At 34.9% G+C, this 21671-nt stretch overlaps 1 protein-coding gene across 10 annotated transcripts in view; it reads right to left on the bottom strand.

Moving 5' to 3' along the window:
- Positions 1 to 3367: 3367 nt before the first annotated feature.
- LOC129305778 (histone-lysine N-methyltransferase ATXR7) overlaps positions 3368 to 21671 on the bottom strand; it is a 29793-nt gene continuing 11489 nt past the window's right edge. For 5 of the 10 annotated variants that reach the window (XM_054945852.1, XM_054945858.1, XM_054945851.1 and 2 more), the window contains exons 13-20: positions 21141 to 21221; positions 20417 to 20470; positions 20089 to 20240; positions 19910 to 19953; positions 19782 to 19824; positions 9709 to 9790; positions 5745 to 5801; positions 3368 to 3621 (exon numbers count right to left, since the gene is read on the bottom strand). In XM_054945852.1, the coding sequence (XP_054801827.1) occupies positions 19932 to 19953; positions 20089 to 20240; positions 20417 to 20470; positions 21141 to 21221 (309 nt within the window). In that variant the 3' untranslated portion in view covers positions 3368 to 3621; positions 5745 to 5801; positions 9709 to 9790; positions 19782 to 19824; positions 19910 to 19931. Of the gene's footprint in view, positions 3622 to 5732; positions 5802 to 7534; positions 7620 to 8590; positions 8961 to 9708; positions 9791 to 19781; positions 19825 to 19909; positions 19954 to 20080; positions 20241 to 20416; positions 20471 to 21140; positions 21222 to 21671 lie in introns of those variants that run through there. The other 5 variants (XM_054945854.1, XM_054945855.1, XM_054945857.1 and 2 more) reach the window with 5 other exon arrangements.

The raw sequence follows: 21671 nt of genomic DNA on the forward strand, positions 1-21671 counted from the left end.
GCCATTTTTAAGCCAAAATTCAAAATCCAACTAAATATAGCACGCAGCTCCATTCGGAAAGGAATAAACAAAAGAAATTACCAAATAAAAATATCCTCTTTAATGGTTTGTGCATCATAAGACTAATGGTATGGATACTTTGATCTGTAACTCACAATTTAAATTTTGATGTTTTTCTTTTCTTAGTTGGTAAACACCTCTATGTTATATGCCCTGAATGCAATCTTACTCTGATACCCAACTAAAAAAGCAACAAAATGTTTAAAAATTTTAGCGATATACCAGATATAAGATAACTTATCATTTAATTAATAATAATATGATAGCTTCATGATCTCTAGAAAGATTACTTTTTTTCCCCCTCTTGCGTAACATGTAAAATCATTTTGGACTTGATAAAGTTTGAGAGTCATTTATAACCATCATATTAAAGAAAGTTCCATGGCGTAGATTAACATGATTACAACGATTGCACACCTCCTACATAGATACTCGATAACCAAAGTTTAAGTCTGTGATCCCAAAAAATCTTAAGAGAAAGAACTTCATCTTTAACCAAACCATGAAAATCCTACCAAGTTCGATAACATTCATATGCAAGAGAGTAGAAACATCATGCAAAGTTTGACTAAAACAAGTCAACATAACTTTGTCACATGACATGCCATTATATAGAATGTTAGATATGAGAAATAGAATGTTTGCAATAATATTACAAACATAACGTAATGAACACTATGTACCTCTTGTTTTTCTTTTTGTGATACTTTTCTTAACTATTATATTTGCTTTTTAGAATTTTGCATGACAGAGATATCTAGAGATATCTAACATCTTAAAAGGTATGCTATTCATATTAGTAAAAAATGTTTGCCTACTTATTAGTACAAACATAGATTTTGGTTATTTATTATCGCTATGGTTTCAAATTGATCATTCTCAATTAATTTTAGTGAGTAAAATAATACAATTACTAATCATTTCAGTTTTTATTTCTAATCTATGTAGTAGGATTGGAAGACATGCTACTAAACTCGCATAATCGAATAGTTAGTCTATGGTTAATGGATTGATGTCTTACTTTAGTCCCCAAATCATTTATAATTTGTAAGTAATATAAAATCTCTAATAAATTAGACGGTTGATAACCATTTAACAAACCAGAGTTATAACAATAGATCCTATTTTTCGCATTAGCATACACAGGCTGCTCACAAGTCATAAAAGTATAGAAATAAAAAAAATATTACATGTCAATGAAATGAAGTAATTTTGTTCAAAATAAAATTTAAAAGTCACAGCTCATACTTTAATTGAATAGAAATGATTAAGGGGAAAAAAAAATGAATCATCGCATCTATAGTAAAATAGTGCTAGAAAATGTAATTTTATATATTAAAAATAACTATGCTCGATCTGTCAACTTAAAGAATGAACATTGATTCCTTCCTAACTCTTGATAGATCAATAATTCTCCATTCGAAACTATAAGATAATTTGATATAAGATTACACATACCAATAAAAGTTTAATAATGACACTCTACAAATTTTTTTTTTTAAACAAAAATAGAAACATTCAAAAATGCCTTCATTTAATATACCATTAAATCTACACTCCAAAATGCCTCCATTTACACTACAATAATTTCAATTCTCTCTTCACTTAAATGATAATACTGGAAAAGCATCATTGATAAAATCTTATTTTTAACAAATTGTCTTTTATTTTGGACATAATACCTTTAAATTTGTCTTATAATTTAAGGAGATTTATTTTTCCCTTAATATTTCCGTGTGCCAAAATAGCATTGGGACGATAACACAATTAAGGGCACGTTTAGCAAATTCCGTGTCAACCAATAAAAGCCCATGCAATTACAAAATAAATAAATAAGCCCAGGCAACTAAAATGATATACAAGCAAGCCAATCAACTGCATTATCTTTTAAATATTGAACGGCGACATTAACTAAATCAAAATAAGAAAAGAAAATTAAATTAAAATTTATGCAACATGAAAATGGCCAAAAAGCGTGTTGAAATTTTTATTATTTATATTAAATCAATCGCAAATGAGTAACTTAAAATGTGTTGATTGTCCAAAACTCCTAAAAAAAAATAGTAAAAGGAAAAAGCGAAATTAATAATATAGAAAACATCATTTCTCAAACCAAATCATTCATAAGAAATTAAGTGGGACCCACGGCTTCATTTATAAAGGAATAAATTATACAAATAAAAATTTCCCTTTTAAGGGTTTGTGCATTAGAAGACTAATGGGTACTTTGGTCAATAACTGACAATTCAAAAGCCCATCGATTATTAATCAAGTTAAGAATTAAACTGATTATTCTATAAACACTATTGTCTATTTAATAAATCCGTGAATATGCATTCTTGGAACCACAAGATCAACTCAAAAGATAAAATTTAAAAGTAATACCAAAAAACAATGAGGAACGGATAAGAGAAACATACCGGCAGGCACAATCCAACGCAGCAAATATGGTTTCCTATTGGAGCTATCCCTGCAACCACAGGAATTAAAAGAGGGAACCAAAATAAATAAACGTTCACATAAAATTCTAACGCTCCTGGAAGAGAGAAATAGCACTTGCTCCTTTTCACACGAGACTTATTTCAACTATTTTCTCTTCCACAGCTACTTAATAATTAATATTAATAATGCTCATGTCAATCGGCTTCCACACCCCCCGGGGGGGGGGGGGGGTTTTAAAATCTTACTATCGTTAGAGAAAGAGGGATAAATAGACAAAGACAACATTTCAACCGAATAATAATGACTTCATAGCATATTCAAGTATACGCGATCATTAAGTAAAAATATGCACCACAAACCAATAAGTTAAAACATGATACAGTAAACTGCCACAAAGCATAGTTACTAAAGGGTAATCAATTCCACCAAGGACCTTCATGGTAGATCTCATCATCATATAGCGATATGGAAAATAACCTCATTTTCCGTATCCAGAATCTTCGATGAGCTTTCCCACTATTATCAATTCATAAGATACTCATATTTTAAGGCATAGTTTTTTCCACATAAAAAATAAATTGCTGGCTTAAATAGTAATAATCTCACTAATAGTAAAACCAGCCATAGATTGATCAGTCAGCTCACCGTAAGTTCAATCATACATTGAATGTATCAATGTTCAAAAGCGGTTGATATCCATGCCTGATAAATTACAGTACATTTTTTAAAGAATGTCATTACTATAAGAGGCCTATGGAAATATGAAAATGTTACTCAGTTCCCCTTAATACATCAGAAATAAGGATGTAACGAGTGCGGGGACATTTAGTACTTGTGCAGTAATTTTCAGTAACACGCACTGAGATTTTCCAAAAAATGTTTCTCTTATTAATAAATCATTTGTTTATTTAAACCAATCGAAGTCTATCCTCATCTATCATATGTTAAAAAGAAACAATTATTTACAGCTTCTAAAGGGGAGAAACTCATCTGCCAAAAAACTCTACAAGAATCCCATAGGTTAGTTATTTCATCTTCCAACGAATAGGCAACCCAAAATGATTCTGGATGAACAGTCTCACGTCATTCAGCCCTTCTTTAGTCATGCTGACCAATATCCTGAAACAAAACGAATGCTGAAATCAACACCCAGAAAATACGCATTTAATGACTTGTCTCTATTCAATTTCTGTCGTCATCAACAATATATGCCTAGACGCTAGAAAAATCTATTCAAACTTTTTTATTGAATTTTAAGAAAATGGATATGAATAACTTTGTTATTGTCCCTCAACCCAAAATCATTCATCAATTCTATGGATCTTTTCCTCAAGTATATTATTCCTCCATTCCAATATTCAATGAAATTTTGTATACTACTTCCGGTCATATATACAAGTCACCTTTTAGAAAGAATTTATAATCGTTTTTATAAGTCACTCTGCATAAGAAAGTGAATCAATAATTACTTTCTTTTAATTTTATCCTTTCACAATTTCCAATGAGTAGAGAGTAAAAAGTTATAAGAGGGAGTGTTTTTAAAGATGATATATTTAATAAAGATAAATTAGACAATTTCTTTTTCAGACAACAGTAATTTGACTACTACTCATTGGCTTTAGTAAGGTAGTTAAAAGTGACTCACAAATAGGACTGAAAGAAACTTTTTTTTTTTTAACTTGTAGTTGACATAATTATTGCAATATTTAAAAAATTACTTAACACGCCCAAAACATACATTTAATGATTTGTCTTTATTCAATTTCAATCATCATTATAAACAAAATTCTTAGCATAAAAAGCTCTTGCAGTATTAAAAAGATTGGACCGGCTCATTGACCATGATACAGGGCCATTTAGACCATTTAGAGCATAAGACCAGTAAATGGAAAAAACAACTAAATTGACAAAAACTAATAAAATTGGTCAAAAAAAGAATTCTAGGCTCTCTACGCAGGCCAACAAGCAAGAAATACTGCCTTTCCCTTTATATGTATATGCTCAACTCTCTCATTATTCACCAACGTGGAACTTCGATGTATGCATCACTTCCCTTCAAGCAGCATTCAAGGGGAACATGTTCCGTAAAATTTTATATACTCATTAGAGGCCATTATAGAAAGTTGAATCAAGCTTCATTTAATTATTGTTCTTTTGAATTTCGAATTATTTTTGAGAGATTTTTTCAGATATTTAGTTATTTAGATTTTATTTAGATGATTTCCTAGATATAGATATTAGATTATTTAGATATAGACATTAGGAGATTTCATTCAGATATTTTAGGATTTCATTTAGATGATTATCCAGATGTTCAGTTATCTAGATGTTATTCAGATATTTTGGATTGTCTTTAACATTATAAATATGGTTAGCTGTTGCATGAATAAGATAGACTTTTGAACCCTTTGGAAATTTCCCTAAGTTTGGCAATTAAGAAAAGTGGAGTGAGATTCATGTTCAATATTATCTTCACAGAATTACTCTTCCTATTTTCTTCAACTAGTTCTGAGTGCCCAACAATTTGGCATCAAAGCCTGGTTACAATGGTGATCACACATACTAGACATGAAACCACAAATCCCCTTGCCACCTCATTCAACAACCCTCCACCAAACACTAAACCCCCAAAAACCAAAACCCACTCACATCAGATCCTTTAGCCTTCATTGCTCCAAAACATAAAATGTTTGACGTGTTTAAGGAAAAAATAGAGGCACTTGAGGCCTCTGCAACTCACAAGGGCAAAAAACAAAGGAGGACATTGGGAAGAAGACAGTGAAGAAGAAACAAAGGTCCACTACAGAAGGGGCATACTGAATCCTCCATATTCAATGGAGGTGACCCCCGTGGGTGCATTTTTAAGGCTGAAAAACACTTTCGATATTATGAAACACCGGAAGAATTGAAGGTTGATGTTGCTTCCATGTCTTTAGAAGAAGATGCTTTGGACTTGTTTTCATGGATAAATTCAGAGTGTAGCTTGCTTTATTGGGACGAGTTAGTCCAAGCACTACAAGAGAATTATGGCCTGACCAAATACCAGAATCCGGATAGACTTATGTGGCATCCAACAGACTAGCATGGTAAAAGAATATTGCCACGAATTAGACAAAAGATCTGCACGGGTGAAGAATTGGCTTGAACACTGCCTGTTGGGAGAATTCTTGAATGGCTTGCACAAAGAAATAAGAGCAGATGTGCACGTTCACAAACCCAAAAGCATGTACCTTGCAACTTACCATGCATTCACCTGCAGCAGCGTTCTCCTCAAGCGCAGACTCCCCAAAACATGTACCCTGCGAACACATACAAACCACCAAATTCAGCGACGCTTTCTTTGTTCCCATACCAATGAGTTGGACATCGACCAGACCCACCCCCATGGATGTCGAGCATCAAAGGAGGAGAGACAAAGGACTTTGTGACCAATGTGGCGAGACATTCAGACCTGGACATTGTTGTAAGGGCTACTTTTCACTATTAGAAATTATAGAGGAAGGCAAGGAGGTTGTTCCTCCCACCATGGACGACGTAGCAAAGAAAGAAGAATATGAGAATGCCGAAATATCTCTTGAAGAGTCTATTTCCCTCATTCCAACTTGATTTTTCAAGGGAGGGGTGATGATAAGAGGCCATTACAGAAAGTTGAATTAAGTTTCATTTAATTATTGTTATTTTCAATTTTGAATTATTTTTGAGAGATTTTATTCGGCTATTTAGTTATTTATATTTTATGTAGATGATTTCCTAGATATAGATATTAGATTATCTAGATATAGACATTAGGAAATTTCATTCAGATATGTAGGATTTCATTTAGATGATTATCCAGATATTTAGTTATCTAGATTTTATTCAGTTACTTTGGATTGTCTTTAACATTATAAATATGCTTAGCAATTCAAAAGCTAGCATATCATGAACAAAATAAACTTTTGAACCCTTTGAAATTTCCCTAAGTTTGGCTATTAAGAGAAGTGTAGAGTGAGATTCTTGCTCTATATTATCTTAATAGAATTACTCTTCTTATTTTCTTCTATCAGTTCTAAGCGCCTGACATACTCACAACACTTAAAAAATATAAAATTAACTAGCCTAATAATGAAATATGAACTGGTGTCCGTAAAGCCAGCATTTCTTTTTCCCAATCTTATCTATTATCCAATCTGCAGTTCACTGGCGGGTTTAACCAAAGGACAACCAGCAATCAGATAGGAAATGAGGCATCTTATAGACTCCTAGAACAAAACAGAAATCAACTTCAACTTCAACATAAATATATTGTGCTCAAACCTTTATCATAATTTTCCCTATTGGTGAGAATTTTGAAAAATTATGAGTAATTTAAACTTCATTTGAGCTTTTGTCAAAATTCCATAAACTAAATATTTACACACTTCAGTTCAGTTTTAAATGTACTGGCTAAGATAATCTCCACTAACCTAATTCACAAAATACATGTTGGATTATTTTAGATGGAAAATTCGGACTATGGATTATTGATTATAGAACACAATGGTGTCGTCGATCACATCTAGTGGGATAGGCTTGTTATTGTTGTTGGAAGTTTCATTACAGCTGTGTTCTCAGTAATTGTAGATGGAGGACATGAATCTTAGGGTTTCAAGGTGAGAATGAGTTACACAGGGATCGTTATCACTTATTTTGACCATTTTAATGGTTAATGTGATAAGTATGATGTTAAACAAGGTATTTGACATGGGCCAAACTTGAGATTTGACGTTATGAGAAAGAATAATTGAGCAAAGATTGAGAAACAAGACCCATTTTAGACAGCCAATTTCAATGCATGCTAAGATGGGCTACAATAGAGGCTACTCATCTTCTATGGACATCAAAGGAAAAGTACCAAAGTTTTTTTAAAAACAAAACAAAACAAAACAAAAAGACTCACATGATTTTCATTGAACTAGAAAAAACTTGTGATCATTTACATTGAGAGGTGTTGTGGAACCATGCTGCATATATCCAGGACATGCATAAGGGGGCAACAAGTATGAGAACTCACCAGCAAAATAAATGACTTTCTCGTAAGGATAGGCCAATATCAATGATCTTTGAGTTCTTGTTTGAACAAATTTTGGATGCTCTGACTGATCACATACAAAATCCCTAAATGCATGCTCATTTCAAACAATAAACTCAAGACAAGATGTTAATTCTAAACTTAAGATTTGGAAATGGACATTGGAACTAAAGAGTTTTTTCACTGCAAATTTAGTAGGAAGCAAGTTAGAAATGATTTGGATGTAAAAATAAAAGATCAGTCTATACCACAAGAGTCCAAGTTTAGATGTTTGGAATCAATATTACAAGCTGATAATGAAATAGATGGAGATGTCGTGGATTCAAGTTGGGTGGTTGGAGTGTAAAGAAAAAGATTAGGAGTAGTTTCTAATCGAAAATATCCACTAAGTTTAGTGAAAAGTTTTACTGAACTACTATAACACTGTGATACACTATATGGTCGCAAATGTTGGGTGTTGAAAGGATAGCCCAAAAGGGGTAACTAATGGGTGTCTAAGTAGTACAAGGACCCTGCCACAAAAGTTAGCTATGGACATGAGAGAATCAACTCACTTAAATACTCTATTGAGCATCCAAAACTACTCAACTGGGGACTTAATATCTCATACTATCAAGTCTCTATCAATTAGCCTCCCATGGAAAGCTGACATCAAGACAACTACACAACATAGCAATTAACCTTTTGTCAGTCAAAACCCTCGCAGTTAGCCCTCTCCACAATCCGCTCTATTTTTAGCCTAATACCCTAAATCCTTAATTAGCTAATCTTAACTGTTGGATACCCCTTAACTAACCTTTGTTTATTTACTAAGTAATGATACTCCTTCCCCTAAAAGGCCCTTGTCCCCAAGGGTCAAGTACACTGAACACTGCACCAGTTAAGACCCCATAAGCACCTTCATTAGACTCTTTTCTCTCTCTATCCTCCTTGTTTCCCCTTCTTTCTCCCTCTTCCCTGCTTTTCTATACAACAGTAACAAATCAAAATGTTAAGATGGATGCATAACTGCAGAAGAAAAGACAAGATTCATAGTAATTGAATATACGGAAAAGTTGGGGTGGCATATATCAATAAGAAAATAGCTGAAAATTGTTTAGGATGATTTATACAAAGGAAGCTTTGCTAGATGCACTGGTGAGAAGAGTTGAGTAAACGGCCTTTAAGTCCTCTGAAATGATGTAAAAAGAAACCAAGAATGAAGATCTCATGGTAAATGATATATTTAAACAGTTAGCTGCTGATACAGATCAATGGCGTTATTGCATCCATGCTGCTAGGAAGTGTTTGTTTGCCATTTATAGTTTCCTTGTGATAGGCTTTGGCTGGTAGATGATAAGCTTTGCATTACTTTTCCTTCAGGTTTTTAAGCCCGCTTCTGATCTAAGGACTTGTCCAACATTTGATCCTGTAATTCAAAATATATTTTAAGCTATTGGAGTTCGCTTTTATTTCTAGGAAGCCACAATACACTTATTTGAAGTTTTATTTCCAATATTCGCTTTTGGCCTTTTACTAATCTCCCCGACTAAACTGCTAGTGCGATTTGAATTACTTTTTTAAGCAAGAGAACATATTCAATCAAAGAACGTACAGCAGGGATTTGAATTACTTTCATCAGGGGCAAGAATTGACAAAAGGACCACCTTGTAGGAAAAGATATCAAAAGAAAAAGAGATGTACCCATATTGGGTATTGTCTATAAGATGATATGTTCATGGGAGAATATGTCAAGAAGGCTGCTCATGGGAAGACCGGTCAAAGAATTTGGGGAGACGTTTTACATGCTTTATTTGTATCTCTATCGAGTTTGCAGTCAAACTACTAGTTGCTATAAAATTCTGGGGTCAAGGTGTAGTATTCCAAGGGTCCTATTCTAGCCAGGTATCTCAAGTGTCTCAATCTGAAAATATTTTCATTTTTAATTTGGGATTTTATTTGTACTGGCTGAACCAAGTATATCTTCACCTGGAGAATTTACCTCTCCTTGTGTGTCTAAGGCTCGTCACTAATCATACTTTCTCCTTACCCTCAATTTTAAACCTATGAAACATTCTCCTCACCCAAAAAAAAAAAAAAGGAAAAAACCGCATGCACCACAGACAACAGGAAGTGGAAATATACAAGATATGATTGCAAAGTACAAGAACACTCACAACTCATCCAATGCAATCCATGGTGAAACGGATGTTCAAAAAGAATGTCTGGATCTTGGAGAGTACTACACCCAATATCATCCTGTAGAGAAGCAAATTCCATTAAGATTGCAATAACAAAGGACATCAAATATCTTTCAATCAAAGCAGAAGACATTCCTTCTGATCAACTGTAGCCACCAGACATTCAAAATCAAGGTATTTTCACCACAAGTAAAATGAATTCCAAAAAATGTATTCCCAATGTTCATCACTAATTTAATCATCAATGTTAAATATTAAATTCCCATCATTGAACAACAACCCACATGAGCAAACGCGTTGAGGTATGGTTAGGAAAGGAAGGGCCAGGAAGCTGACCTGGTGGTTGGCTACTAATAGTGTTCGAAAATTTATTGCTTTTATTTCAGTAGATTTTATTTTGACCATCCACCTGCTTATTGTGTTCAGGTAGGGGATGAGGAGAGGTTAGGGTCTCATCATTATGTATCAACTGTTTAATCTTGCTGATTCATGTATCTTCCTTTCGTTCAAAATATATATATATATATATATTATTGCTCAAAAATAGGACTTTGCCTAGATCTCTTTTGCCCCTCAAAGTGGTCATACTATATTTTGTGAAATCTTCAGGGTAGGTAATATTCCTTTTCGTCATGCTTTTCCAACTTTGCATCATCTTTCCTCACTGCATGGCTTTCGGATTACATGATTTAGGACTTTGCCCTTTTCCTTTTTGTTTTTTTTTTTTGTTTTTCTTTTTTTTTTGGGGGGGGAGATGTGGGGGAGATGGTATTTCAACTGCTGTTTTCCCTTGTATGGCCTATTTGATTCCCTCGTTTTTCCTTTCCACAGGGAAGCACTTTTACTGGGAATTTTTAATTGGGAAATCTAAAATACCCCTTGAAAGGAAACCTTCTACATGGAAGGAAAGCAGTATTCAATAGAATAAATACTAGTGACAAGCTGCAAATTTGAACACCATGTAGGACGCTTGCCCCAAATATTTAAGACAGATTCTGAAACAACTTTGCAGTCCTACATTGCAGCATGGCTACTTTGTAATAGAATAACAATTTGATTTTGCACAAAAAGTTTGGATAATTTTATATTGATTCAGTATAATTGTTTGGGAAGTATAGACAGCAAAGTTCTGTTCATGCTTGTTTTAAGAGAATCTTTATATCCAACCAGGGGGGAAAAAAGGAAGAATCTCTTTGACAAATATAAATTGGGATCGGGAGCGTTGTCATTTTCTTAAGCATGTTTTCCTCTTTTACTTTATTCTTTCCCATTTTTACTTTTTATTTTCCTTTTAGAGAGTTGTCCAATCCTCCTCTCAACTCTTCAAACAACAACAAAAATAACAAGCCTTTATCCCACAAGGCGGAGCTAGCTACATGAATTGCAAGACGCCATTGTACTCTATCATTTACCAAGGTTTTAAAAATATTTTTAATTAAAAGATCGCGTTCAACAACTCCCAAAAGTGTTCTCTTAAGCCTTCGTCTACCCTTTTTAACAGGGTTCAAAGTTATATGTTCCACCTTTCTCACTGGTGCCTCCCAAAGTCTTCTTTGTACATGCTCAACCCATCTCAAACGATTTTCTACCATTTCTTTGTTAATAGGTGCTACCCTCACTTTTTCACGTGCGTGCTCATTTCGAATTTTATCTTTACGTGTATGTCCGCACATCCATCATAACATTCTCATCTCTACTACTCCAGCTTTATGCTCTTGTTATCCCGTTAGAGCCTAACATTCACTACCATATAATATAGCCGGTCTAATAGCAGTACGATAAAAATTTTCTTTAAGTTTCTTAAGCACCTTACGATCGTAAATAACTCATTTAGCTTTTTTTCAATTAAACCACCCAGCTTGAATCCTATGTGAAATATCCCCACTGATTTTGCCATTATTTTAAATAATAACTCCCAAATATCTAAACTTTTCCACTTGAGGTATAATTTGATATTTCAATTTCACTTCCAAATTACTATCAACTAATCTCTTACCAAATTTACAATATAGATATTCCTTCTTACTCTTACTCAGACGAAAACCTTTCAACTCTAATAATGTCTTCCTCCGTAACTCAAGTTTACAATTAATCTCTTATCTCATCTCTGCTATAAAAACTATATCATCCGCAAAGAGCATACATTTGAGAATTTCTCCTTGAATATGTTCCATCAAAACATTTAGGACCAAATTAAATAAATAAGAACTCAAAGATGATCTCTGATGTAGTCCAATCTTTATAGGAAAATCCTTTGTTTAACCACTAGACGTTCGTATACTAGTTTTTACCCCCTCATACATATCTTGTGTAACTTTAATATAAGCAATCCGGCCTCCCTTTTTCAAGGCTTTCTAAAGCACTTCTTTTGGTATACGGTCATAAACTTTTTCCAAATCAATAAAAACCATATGTAAATTTTTATATTTATAACGATACTTTTTCATTAATTCCCTTAGTAGATAAATCGCCTCTGTAGTCGATTTACCTGATATAAAACCAAACTAATTCTCAAAAATACTTATCTCCAATCTCAATCTATACCCAATTACTTTCTCCCACACAATTTCATTGTGTGGCTCATGAGTGTAATTCTTCTATAGTTAGTATAATTCTAAATATCTCCTTTATTTTGATAAATAGGAATTAATATACTTCTCCAGTTGTCAAACATTTTCTTGGACCATAAAATCACATTAAATAACTTAATTAACCATCTCACCCCTTCTTCACCTAAACATTTTCACACTTCAATCGATATACAATCAACTCTGTTGGCTCTACCATTTGTCATTTTTTTAAGAGCTTCCTTTACCTCCTTATCACGTATTATTCAATAGAATGACAAATTTTTTTCTCCTTCACGAGTTACTAAATCCTCCAAGTTATTAGACGAGCCCTCTCCATCATTGAAAAGATTGAAAAAGTAAGTGTCCCATCTATTTCTTAATTTCGTCAACAACAACAACAACAACAAGCCTTTATCCCACTAGGTGAGATCGGCTACATGGATTACAAAACGCCATTATGCTATATCATTTATCAAGCTTTTAGGAATATTATTAATTAAAAGATCGCGTTCAACAACTTCCAAGAGTGTTCTCTTAGGCCTTCCTCTACCCCTCTTAATCGAACTCAAAGTTATATGTTCCACTCTTCTTACTGGTGCCTCCCTTGGTCTTCTTTGTACATGCCCAAACCATCTCAACCGATTTTCTACCATTTTTTCCTCAATAGGTGCTACCCTCACTTTTTCACGTACGTGCTCATTTCGAATTTTATCTTTACGTGTATGTCCGCACATCCATCGTAACATTCTCATCTCTGCTACTCCAACCTTATGCTCTTGCTATCCCGTTAGAGCCCAGCATTCACATTTTTAAATTTCGTCATCTGTAACTAAAATTCTTCTCTCTTCATCCTTTATACATCTTACCTGTTCTAGATCTCTTGATTTTCTTTCCTTACTCTTAGCAATCTTATAAATGTTTCGTTCTCCTTTCTTTGTCTCAAGACACTTATAAAATTCTTCAAAACCTTTAGAACGAGCTTCACTCACAGCTCTTTTAATTTCCTTCTTAACAATACAGTATCTTTCCCAATTTTTCTCATTGTTACACAAATGTATGGCTTTAAAACAGTTCTTATGTTTAATTTTGCCCTGTGCACTATTATTCCACCACCAAGACTCCATATCTCTCGGACCAAAACCTTTTGATTCTCCCAAAACTACTTTTGCAACCTCCCTTATCTTTTTAGCCATATCTTCCCACAAGATGTTAGCACTTCCTTGAGATTCCCAAATTCTTTTGTCCAAAAGATTCCGCTTGAAAATATAGGCTTCTTTTATTGCCACCACCTAATCCTTGGTGCTACTACTTGTCGACATTTTTGAGTTTTACTCATAATACACACATCAAGGACAAGGACCCTGTATTGTGTCATTACAGCATCCCCAGGAATCACCTTGCAATTTTTACAAAGTCTTCTATCCGTGTTCCTAACCAAAATAAAATCAATCTGTGACCTTGAGGCTCCACTTTTGTAAGTAATGAGATGCTCATCTCTCTTCGTGAAACAAATGTTGGCAATTTTAAAATCATACACCAACAAGAAATCAAGAAGAGTTTATCCTTCATTGTTTACCTCTCCAAAACCAAAACCACCATGCACCCTCAAATACTAACCAGCCTCCCTCTCGACATGCCCATTAAAGTCTCCTCCTATATAAAAATTTTCACTCTATGATATGTGTTGAATCAACCCTCCAAGTCCTCCCAAAATAATTCCTTACGACTAGCTTCTGTCCCTACTTGAGGCGCATAAGCACTAACAATATTAACAATCTCATATCCAACTATCATTTTTAAGGAAATAATTATGTCTCTAATTCTGCTAACTTCTACAACGTTCTTCTTTCACTCCTTATTAATAATGATGCCTACTCCATTGCGTGTGCTTACTTTTCCTGCATGCCAAAATTTGAAACCTTGAATATCCTTAGCTTCTTGAAAATAAACTGAGCAAAACTAAATATCGTTCATTCAGTGGGTGTGTCGATTACATATATATAGAGGAGATGCCACAATACCAACCGAGAAATAAGGGATTTACAATGAGAATAAAATAAAAAACTTCCCTAATATATCTGATCCTATAATCATATAATAACTAAGAGAATAACTATCAGATATTTACATTAAATATAGTATATAGTTCCACACTCCTTCTCAAGTTGGGCCATAGATGTTAATCATGTCCAACTTGTCAATAAAATAATCAAACTTACCTCTACTCAAGCCTTCAGTAAGAACATCAGCTGTTTGCTCCCTTGATGATATGTATCTCATCTGGATGATGCCAGTATCAATCTTCTCTATGATAAGATGTCTATCTATCTCAACATGCTTGGTCCTATCATATTGGACTGAGTTGTGTGAGATGCTGATTGCTGCCATAATGTTTGAGTACAAAGTGATAGGCAAGTTATCATTCTTTTATAGTTCCTCAATCACCCTTTTTAGCCATATACCTTCACAAATTCCTGAAGCAATGGCTTGAAATTCTGCCTCTGCACTATTACAGGCCACTACACTTTGCTTCTTGCTTCTCCAAGTAACCAAGTTTCTTCAAACGAAAGTGCAATATCCAGATGTAGATTTTCTATCCTCTTGATCACCTGCCCAATCTGCATCTGTAAAGATTTCTACACCTCGCTTTTCAGATTTCTTAAACTATAAACCCTTTCCAGGAGTACATCTCAAATATCTAAGAATCCTATAGACCTCATTCAAGTGTTTCTGCTTGGGGTCGTGTGAATGTTGACTCACCATGCTAACTGCAAAGGCAATATCTAACCTAGTATGTGACAAATAAATCAATTTACCCACCATAAGCTGATACTTGCCTATATCAACAAACTTGCCAAGTCCTCTTCATTGCTTATCTTGTCAACTCGGATGGGTGTATCACTGGGTCTACATCCAAGCATGCCAGTCTCGTTTAAGAGATCTAGCACATATTTTCTTTGAGATAGATATTCCCTTCTTGGATCTTGCTACCTCCATAACTAGGAAATACTCCAATTCTTCAAGATCTTTTATCTGAAATTCTTGAACTAGCGCCTTTTTAAGGTTCTCAATCTCCTCAATATCATTGCCTGTAAAGACCATATCATCCACATAAACCAACAAAACAATAATTTTAGTGTGTCTGTGTTTAAAAAACATCGTGTGATCGCTTTGACCTTGTTTGAACCTTGCTTTTTTAGTACCTATGTGAGTCTCTCAAACCATGCTCTTGGAGACTGCTTTAGTCCATACAAGGACTTCTTCAATTTGCAAACTTGATTTGGTTTATTTCCTAGGAACCCTGGTCACAACTTCATATACACTTCCTCTTTCAACTCACCATTTAGGAAGGTGTTTTTTACATCTAATTGATGTAATGGCCAATCAAAGTTGGCTGCTAGTGATAGAATTATTATAGTAGTGTTGAATTTGGCTACAGGTGTGAATGTCTTCGTGTAGTCTATACCATACACTTGGGAGAACCCTTGAGCAACAAGTCTTCCTTTATGTTTGTTTAGACTACCATCAGCATTGTATTTAGGTGTAAAGACCCACTTACATCCAACTGCTTTCTTTACTGGAGGTAATTCTACCACGTCCCAAGTATCGTTGTTTGTCAATGCCTCCATTTCCTCCATTACAGCTTGTCTCCATTTAAGGCCATGGCCTCTTCTATATTCTTTGGTATTGTACCACTATCCAAATGGGCAGTAAATCCAGAAAATTTAGCAGACAATGCTTGATAAGGCACAAACCTCTCGATAGGATGCGTAGTGCAGGCTCTCGGCTTCTTCCTCATGGATATAGGTAGGTCAATATCATCACCACCTGATTCTTCGAGACTTCCTCCATTAACTTCTTTTGCACCTACATTTGGTTCTGACTCTTGATCAATGCTTGAGATATGGGTCTGTTTACCTGTCTTGTTTTTCCGTGTATAGGTCTATGCAAATCTGGTGTCTCCCCCTGTCATGGACGTCTCTTGGGGACTAGGATTTGGTACATCACTTTGAGTAGTGGTATTGGTGTCTTCAATTCCTAGGTCTAAACCAAGATTAGAGAGTTCAAGGGACAAATGATGCGGTATAGCTACAGGGTTACGTGTTTCAGGTGTTTCACTAGTGTTCTCACACACGTCAATCTGCAATTCATTCCAACTCTCCCCCTGGATTGGAGATTGTGAGTAGAAGGATTCTATTTCGTGAAAGGTGACATCACAGGAGGTAAAGATACGTTTGGTAGTAGGATCAAAGCACTTGTACCCCTTTTTAGTTGTAGAATAACCTAGGAAAATGCATCAGACAGCTTTGGGGTCAAGTTTGTTTCTGTGATGAAGATGAACATAGGTAGTACACCAAAATACTCGTAATGGTAAAGTATTTTCCAGGTAGGGTAGATTGTAAGTTTGGTGTAAAACTTCAAAAGGAGTTTTATATGACAAGGTGCGGTTGGCAAGGCGATTAATAAGGAAAGTTGCAATGAGCACAGCATCATCCTAGTGATATTTAGGAAAATGGCTACCAAATAGAAGTGCACAGGCTGTTTCAAGGATGTGCCTGTTTTTCCTTTCAACAATACTATTTTGTTGAGGACTGTATGGACAAGTGCTTTCGTGAACAATTCCATTGGAAAGTAAAAAAGTGGAGAGATGTTTGTTGAAATATTATGTGCCATTGTCAGTATGGATGTTTGAATAGACATGTGAAATTAATTTTTGATCATATGATAGAAATCAATGAACACTTGTAAAACATCAGATTTGTCCTTTAGAAGGAACACCCAAGTAACACAAGAATGGTCGTCAATAAAAGTGATAAACCACTTTGAGTGAGTCCTATTAGGAACCCGAGAGGGGCCCCATAGATCACTATGAATGATTATAAAAGGTTTTGATGCAACATATGGCTGATTAAGAAAAGAGGCACAATGATGTTTTGCTTTTTCACAAGAATCACAATAGAACTGAAAACAGTCACTTTTATTGCAAATTGACGGAAACATTTTTGACATATAATTGAAATTAGGGTGACCAAGACGTTTGTGCCACAACTCCAATTCACTAGTCCTAAGGAGAGACACTTTATTGCATGACCTAACATTACTGACTTCATTTCCATCCAGGTAATAAAGACCATCAACGTCTTTAGCACTGCCAATCGTCACCCCCATCTGTAGATCCTAGAAAAGACAATAAGTAGAAAAGAAATCAACATGACACTTCTCATTCTTTGCCAATTTACTCACTGAGAGTAAGCTACACTTTAAATTAGGAACATGAAGAACATGATGTAAGGTCAGAGTAGACAAAAGTTGTACACTTCCTATACCAGAAATAACTAACTCTGATGCATCTACAATCTTGACTGTAAAGTTCTTTTGACAAGATACATAGATCATAAATAGTTTAATATTATCAGTCATATGATCCGAAGCGCCTAAGTCTACTATCCAACAGTCTCCAGTCCATACTCGTTTAATAGTAGCTAAGGCTTTAGAAAAATTACCTCTTCATACCACAGTAGCAACAGGCTACTTGCTATTAGTTTGTAGGGCTAACAGCATGTCAAGAATCTTACTTAGTTGATCATTTGAGGGCTGTGAATTATCATCTCCCATAGAGCTTTCAGCAACATATCCACGGCTTCTTCCCTTTCTTGGCTTCCAGTCGGGAGGTTTACCATAGAAATCCCAGCATTTGTCCTTTATGTGGCCGACTTTCTTACAGTGTTCACACATGGGACGTCCTTTATTGTTTCTAGTATCATTGGACTTGGCAGCAAGAGTAGATGATTCAAAAGTACCAGTTTGAGAATGGGTTCATCTTTTAACATTACCTTTCTTCGTGAGTACTCCCTCCGGGTCATTGCAAAAGCCATGCAAACTCAGAATTCTGCCACGAACGTCATCTAGGTCTAAATTAAGTCCAACTAGCAACTCATAAAGGCGTTCTTTCTCAAGTCGTTTTCAAAACCAAGCAGCATCCTCAGAACTGGTCCATTCCTCAGCAGTAATCAGATCAAGTTCTTGTCATAAAGCAGTTTTTTCAAGGTAATATTCACTCGGGTCACGATTACCTTGTTTCACGAGCCACAGTTTGGATTTAATCTCAAATACTTGAGAAGCATTCTCACCATCTGAGTAGGCCTCCTTCACAGCATCCTATATCTCAAGAGCAGTTGGGAGAAATAAAAAAACTCTTCTTCACAGCCAGCATCATTGAGTTTACCAACCATGAACACACCATTGAATTTTCAGTCTTCCAAACTCTGAAAGCCTTGACACTCGTTGCCTCTAGACATTGGGTTTTGCCGGAAACGTATTCCCATTTACCACGACCCTCTATTGCGAGTCACACAGTCTGAGCCCACTCTCGTTAGTTGACGCTAGTGAGCTTCTCTAAGATGAGAGAGACGAGCAAGCTCTCTTGGCCAGTCACAAAGTGTGCGACTTGACACGAGCTAGCACTGGATGAACCCTCCAAGCCAGTCGACTTTGCATTTCAGTGAGTTTCAGGCTGAGAGTTTGACTCCATGTCCGTCTCTGATGATTCAGTTGCTCTTTCTTCTTCATGCTTTGATACCATGAAGATAAACTGAGCAAAACTGAATCTCGTTCATTTGGTGGGTGTGTCAATTGCATATATACAGAGGAGATGCCATGATGCCAGCCGAGAAATAAGGGATTTACAGTGAGAATAAAATAAAAAACTTTCCTAATATATCTAATCCTATAATCATATAATAACTAAGAGAATAACTATCAAATATTTACATTAAATATAGTATATTTCCACACTTCTCCACGCCATGTTGTTTCTTATAGGTATAGGATATTGATTTTCCTTTGAATCATAACCCCTATAACCTCTACAAATTTACAATTCAATGCCCCAACATTCCAAGTAACAAATCTAATCTTGCTCTCATAGACTAACTTCTTTAGCCGCTCACGTCCAAAATGACGCAGTAGTCCTTGCTCATTTAACACCACATCCGAGTGCCGATGCAACAACTTTAACTCACTTATCACTGCACTCGAGCCATACAGCGCGTTACTTACGGGCAACGACCTAACATTAACATTATAACATCTATTGTCCATGTTCATGATAGATCCAATAAAGTTTTACATTGGCTGTTGATAACCTAACACAACCCTCTCATAACTCTTCCTTTCTGAAAAATGCTTATCTGCTGTAATTTTATAAAAATTAAAAGTTAAAAATATTAGTGCAGTAAAGGAAGAGGAACAGATTCAAACAACCATTAACCATCCTCAAATATGTTAGGAAGAATAATTATAACCACCAACGAAAAGGCCAAAACTTGCGCAAATTAAAGCAAAAGATGAGTAAGTATTAGAATAAGATACACTAAAACTTAGATTATGCATGGCATGCAGAAAGGCACAACAAAGTAGTAAAAAACATCACCCTCAATTGTGTAACCAACCACAATTGTCCAGGACAGGAGCACATACCTATGGCCAAAGCCTTGCCAATTCCAAAATAAGAAAGGTGAACCTGTGAAAACGACTTACAAATACATTAAACAATCAAAAATGAAGTCATCAAACAATCAAAGGAACATTCAGTGATAATTGCATACCTAAATTGAAGATCAAATCACTCTAATTCAGTGATCCACGACACCTGCATGATAAGCACATAAAAAATTGAGTACATGTACATTTAGCTGGTACATGTTAAAGGATGTTGAAACCTAACAACATAAAATACAATGGTTTAGTCATAGGATTAGAGAGATATGAAGTCTCACAATCTTACTTTTTGGAGCCACAGTTGCATGGAATCTTATTCTCCTCCAAAGGAAATTTGTAGTTGTATGTAATTTCTTCACCAGCAGCTATATGACGTTTTGCATATATGAAAATCTTCTTTTGACCCTCAACAGATATGACCTTGGTATAGCAATTAGGCTGCCAAAAATTCAAAGGGAGACATAAATGGCAATAAAAAGCAGCACGATGCACACAAGCAGACACTCAAATACTTCTTTGAGAAACAAAATGATGATAAAAAGCAGCATGCTACTTGTTTCCACATTTTGCATGAAGACACCACATTCAGTTTAAAAGATAATAATCACAAGTACCTCACAAGAGTGGTTTATAAATCTTGCAATCCCACCTCTTTTCGTAGCATCAACCTGCACACAATCAAGCAGAAGAAGAAGCATCATATGATATCAATAGTTGTTGCTCAATTAAAAGCTACAGAGATTAATGGCAAAAAAAAATAATTGAGAAAAGCTCTGGAGATTCACAAATAAAAGATATTTGCAACTAATCTAACACACAAAAACTGGGAAATCCAGTTCTCAAGAACAAGAGGTGATAGAGATGACCCCTCAAACTACACTAACCAGTGACTGTTGGCACCTATTTTAGCTATCACGCCTGCAATCCCATTTTTATCAATACCAAGTTCACCTAATTATGTAAATTAAGTACTAGCTGTTAAATGTGCCAATCATCTCTCAGGCCCGAAGTTGTATGCCCCAATTTCTAGTCAGAAGCATGTACTTCCCTATCTTCAACTCTGCACTCAAATAAGCATTGATTATTAGACCCGTGTGATTCTAATCAAATAATCTTGAACTTCAAAAACTCAACATGGTCCTTACGGTCTAAGTTTGACTTAACCTTGACCCTTCATTCCAGCATAAAAACAATTAAAATAGATCAATACCAATATGGCAAGACAGAATATCAGATTTACTTAACACAATGAATACCATTATATGTTAAAAATTATCTTAGAGAAATAAGATGAAGAGAACTCGCAAAAATAAATAGGCAAAACTATACAATACTAACCACATAACCATCATCAAGTCTAAACAGATAACTGCTGCCAATTCCCATCTTTTCATACTGACGCTCACGTATATCAGATATCTGGGAGAAGAAAAATTAAATATTAATTAATCGGTCCAACAGAATAGCAATTATAAGAGAAAAAATAAATTGAGGAAATCAGTAGCATTTTCTATATGCATTGAGGAAGGATCTCTTCAATTACAATAAACAGCTCCAGAGTTTTACGTCCATAAAAAACTTGAGTCCTTATTTTTTCAGAAAAGAGACTGGTAGATAAAATAAAAAAGCTTGTACAAAAATGTTGCACTAAATATAAGCTCCTCTCAATATCAGAGAGCCAATTCATTCTAAGTTTATTATTGTAATACAAAAATAAAAAATACTAGCAACATTTATATAGAGCCCTTCCTAAACTGATCATGTAAACACATTATTGTTATGAGATTTCAATCCAAAATCACTTTGGAAAAACAGATTAACATGATAAAGCTTTGATGCGTGCATTTTTAGCATTAATTCTGAAGTACT

This window comes from Prosopis cineraria, unplaced genomic scaffold, assembly GCF_029017545.1.
Source record: "Prosopis cineraria cultivar Desert tree isolate PC_DT_omini unplaced genomic scaffold, ASM2901754v1 PC3, whole genome shotgun sequence".
NCBI classification, from domain to species: domain Eukaryota; kingdom Viridiplantae; phylum Streptophyta; class Magnoliopsida; order Fabales; family Fabaceae; genus Prosopis; species Prosopis cineraria.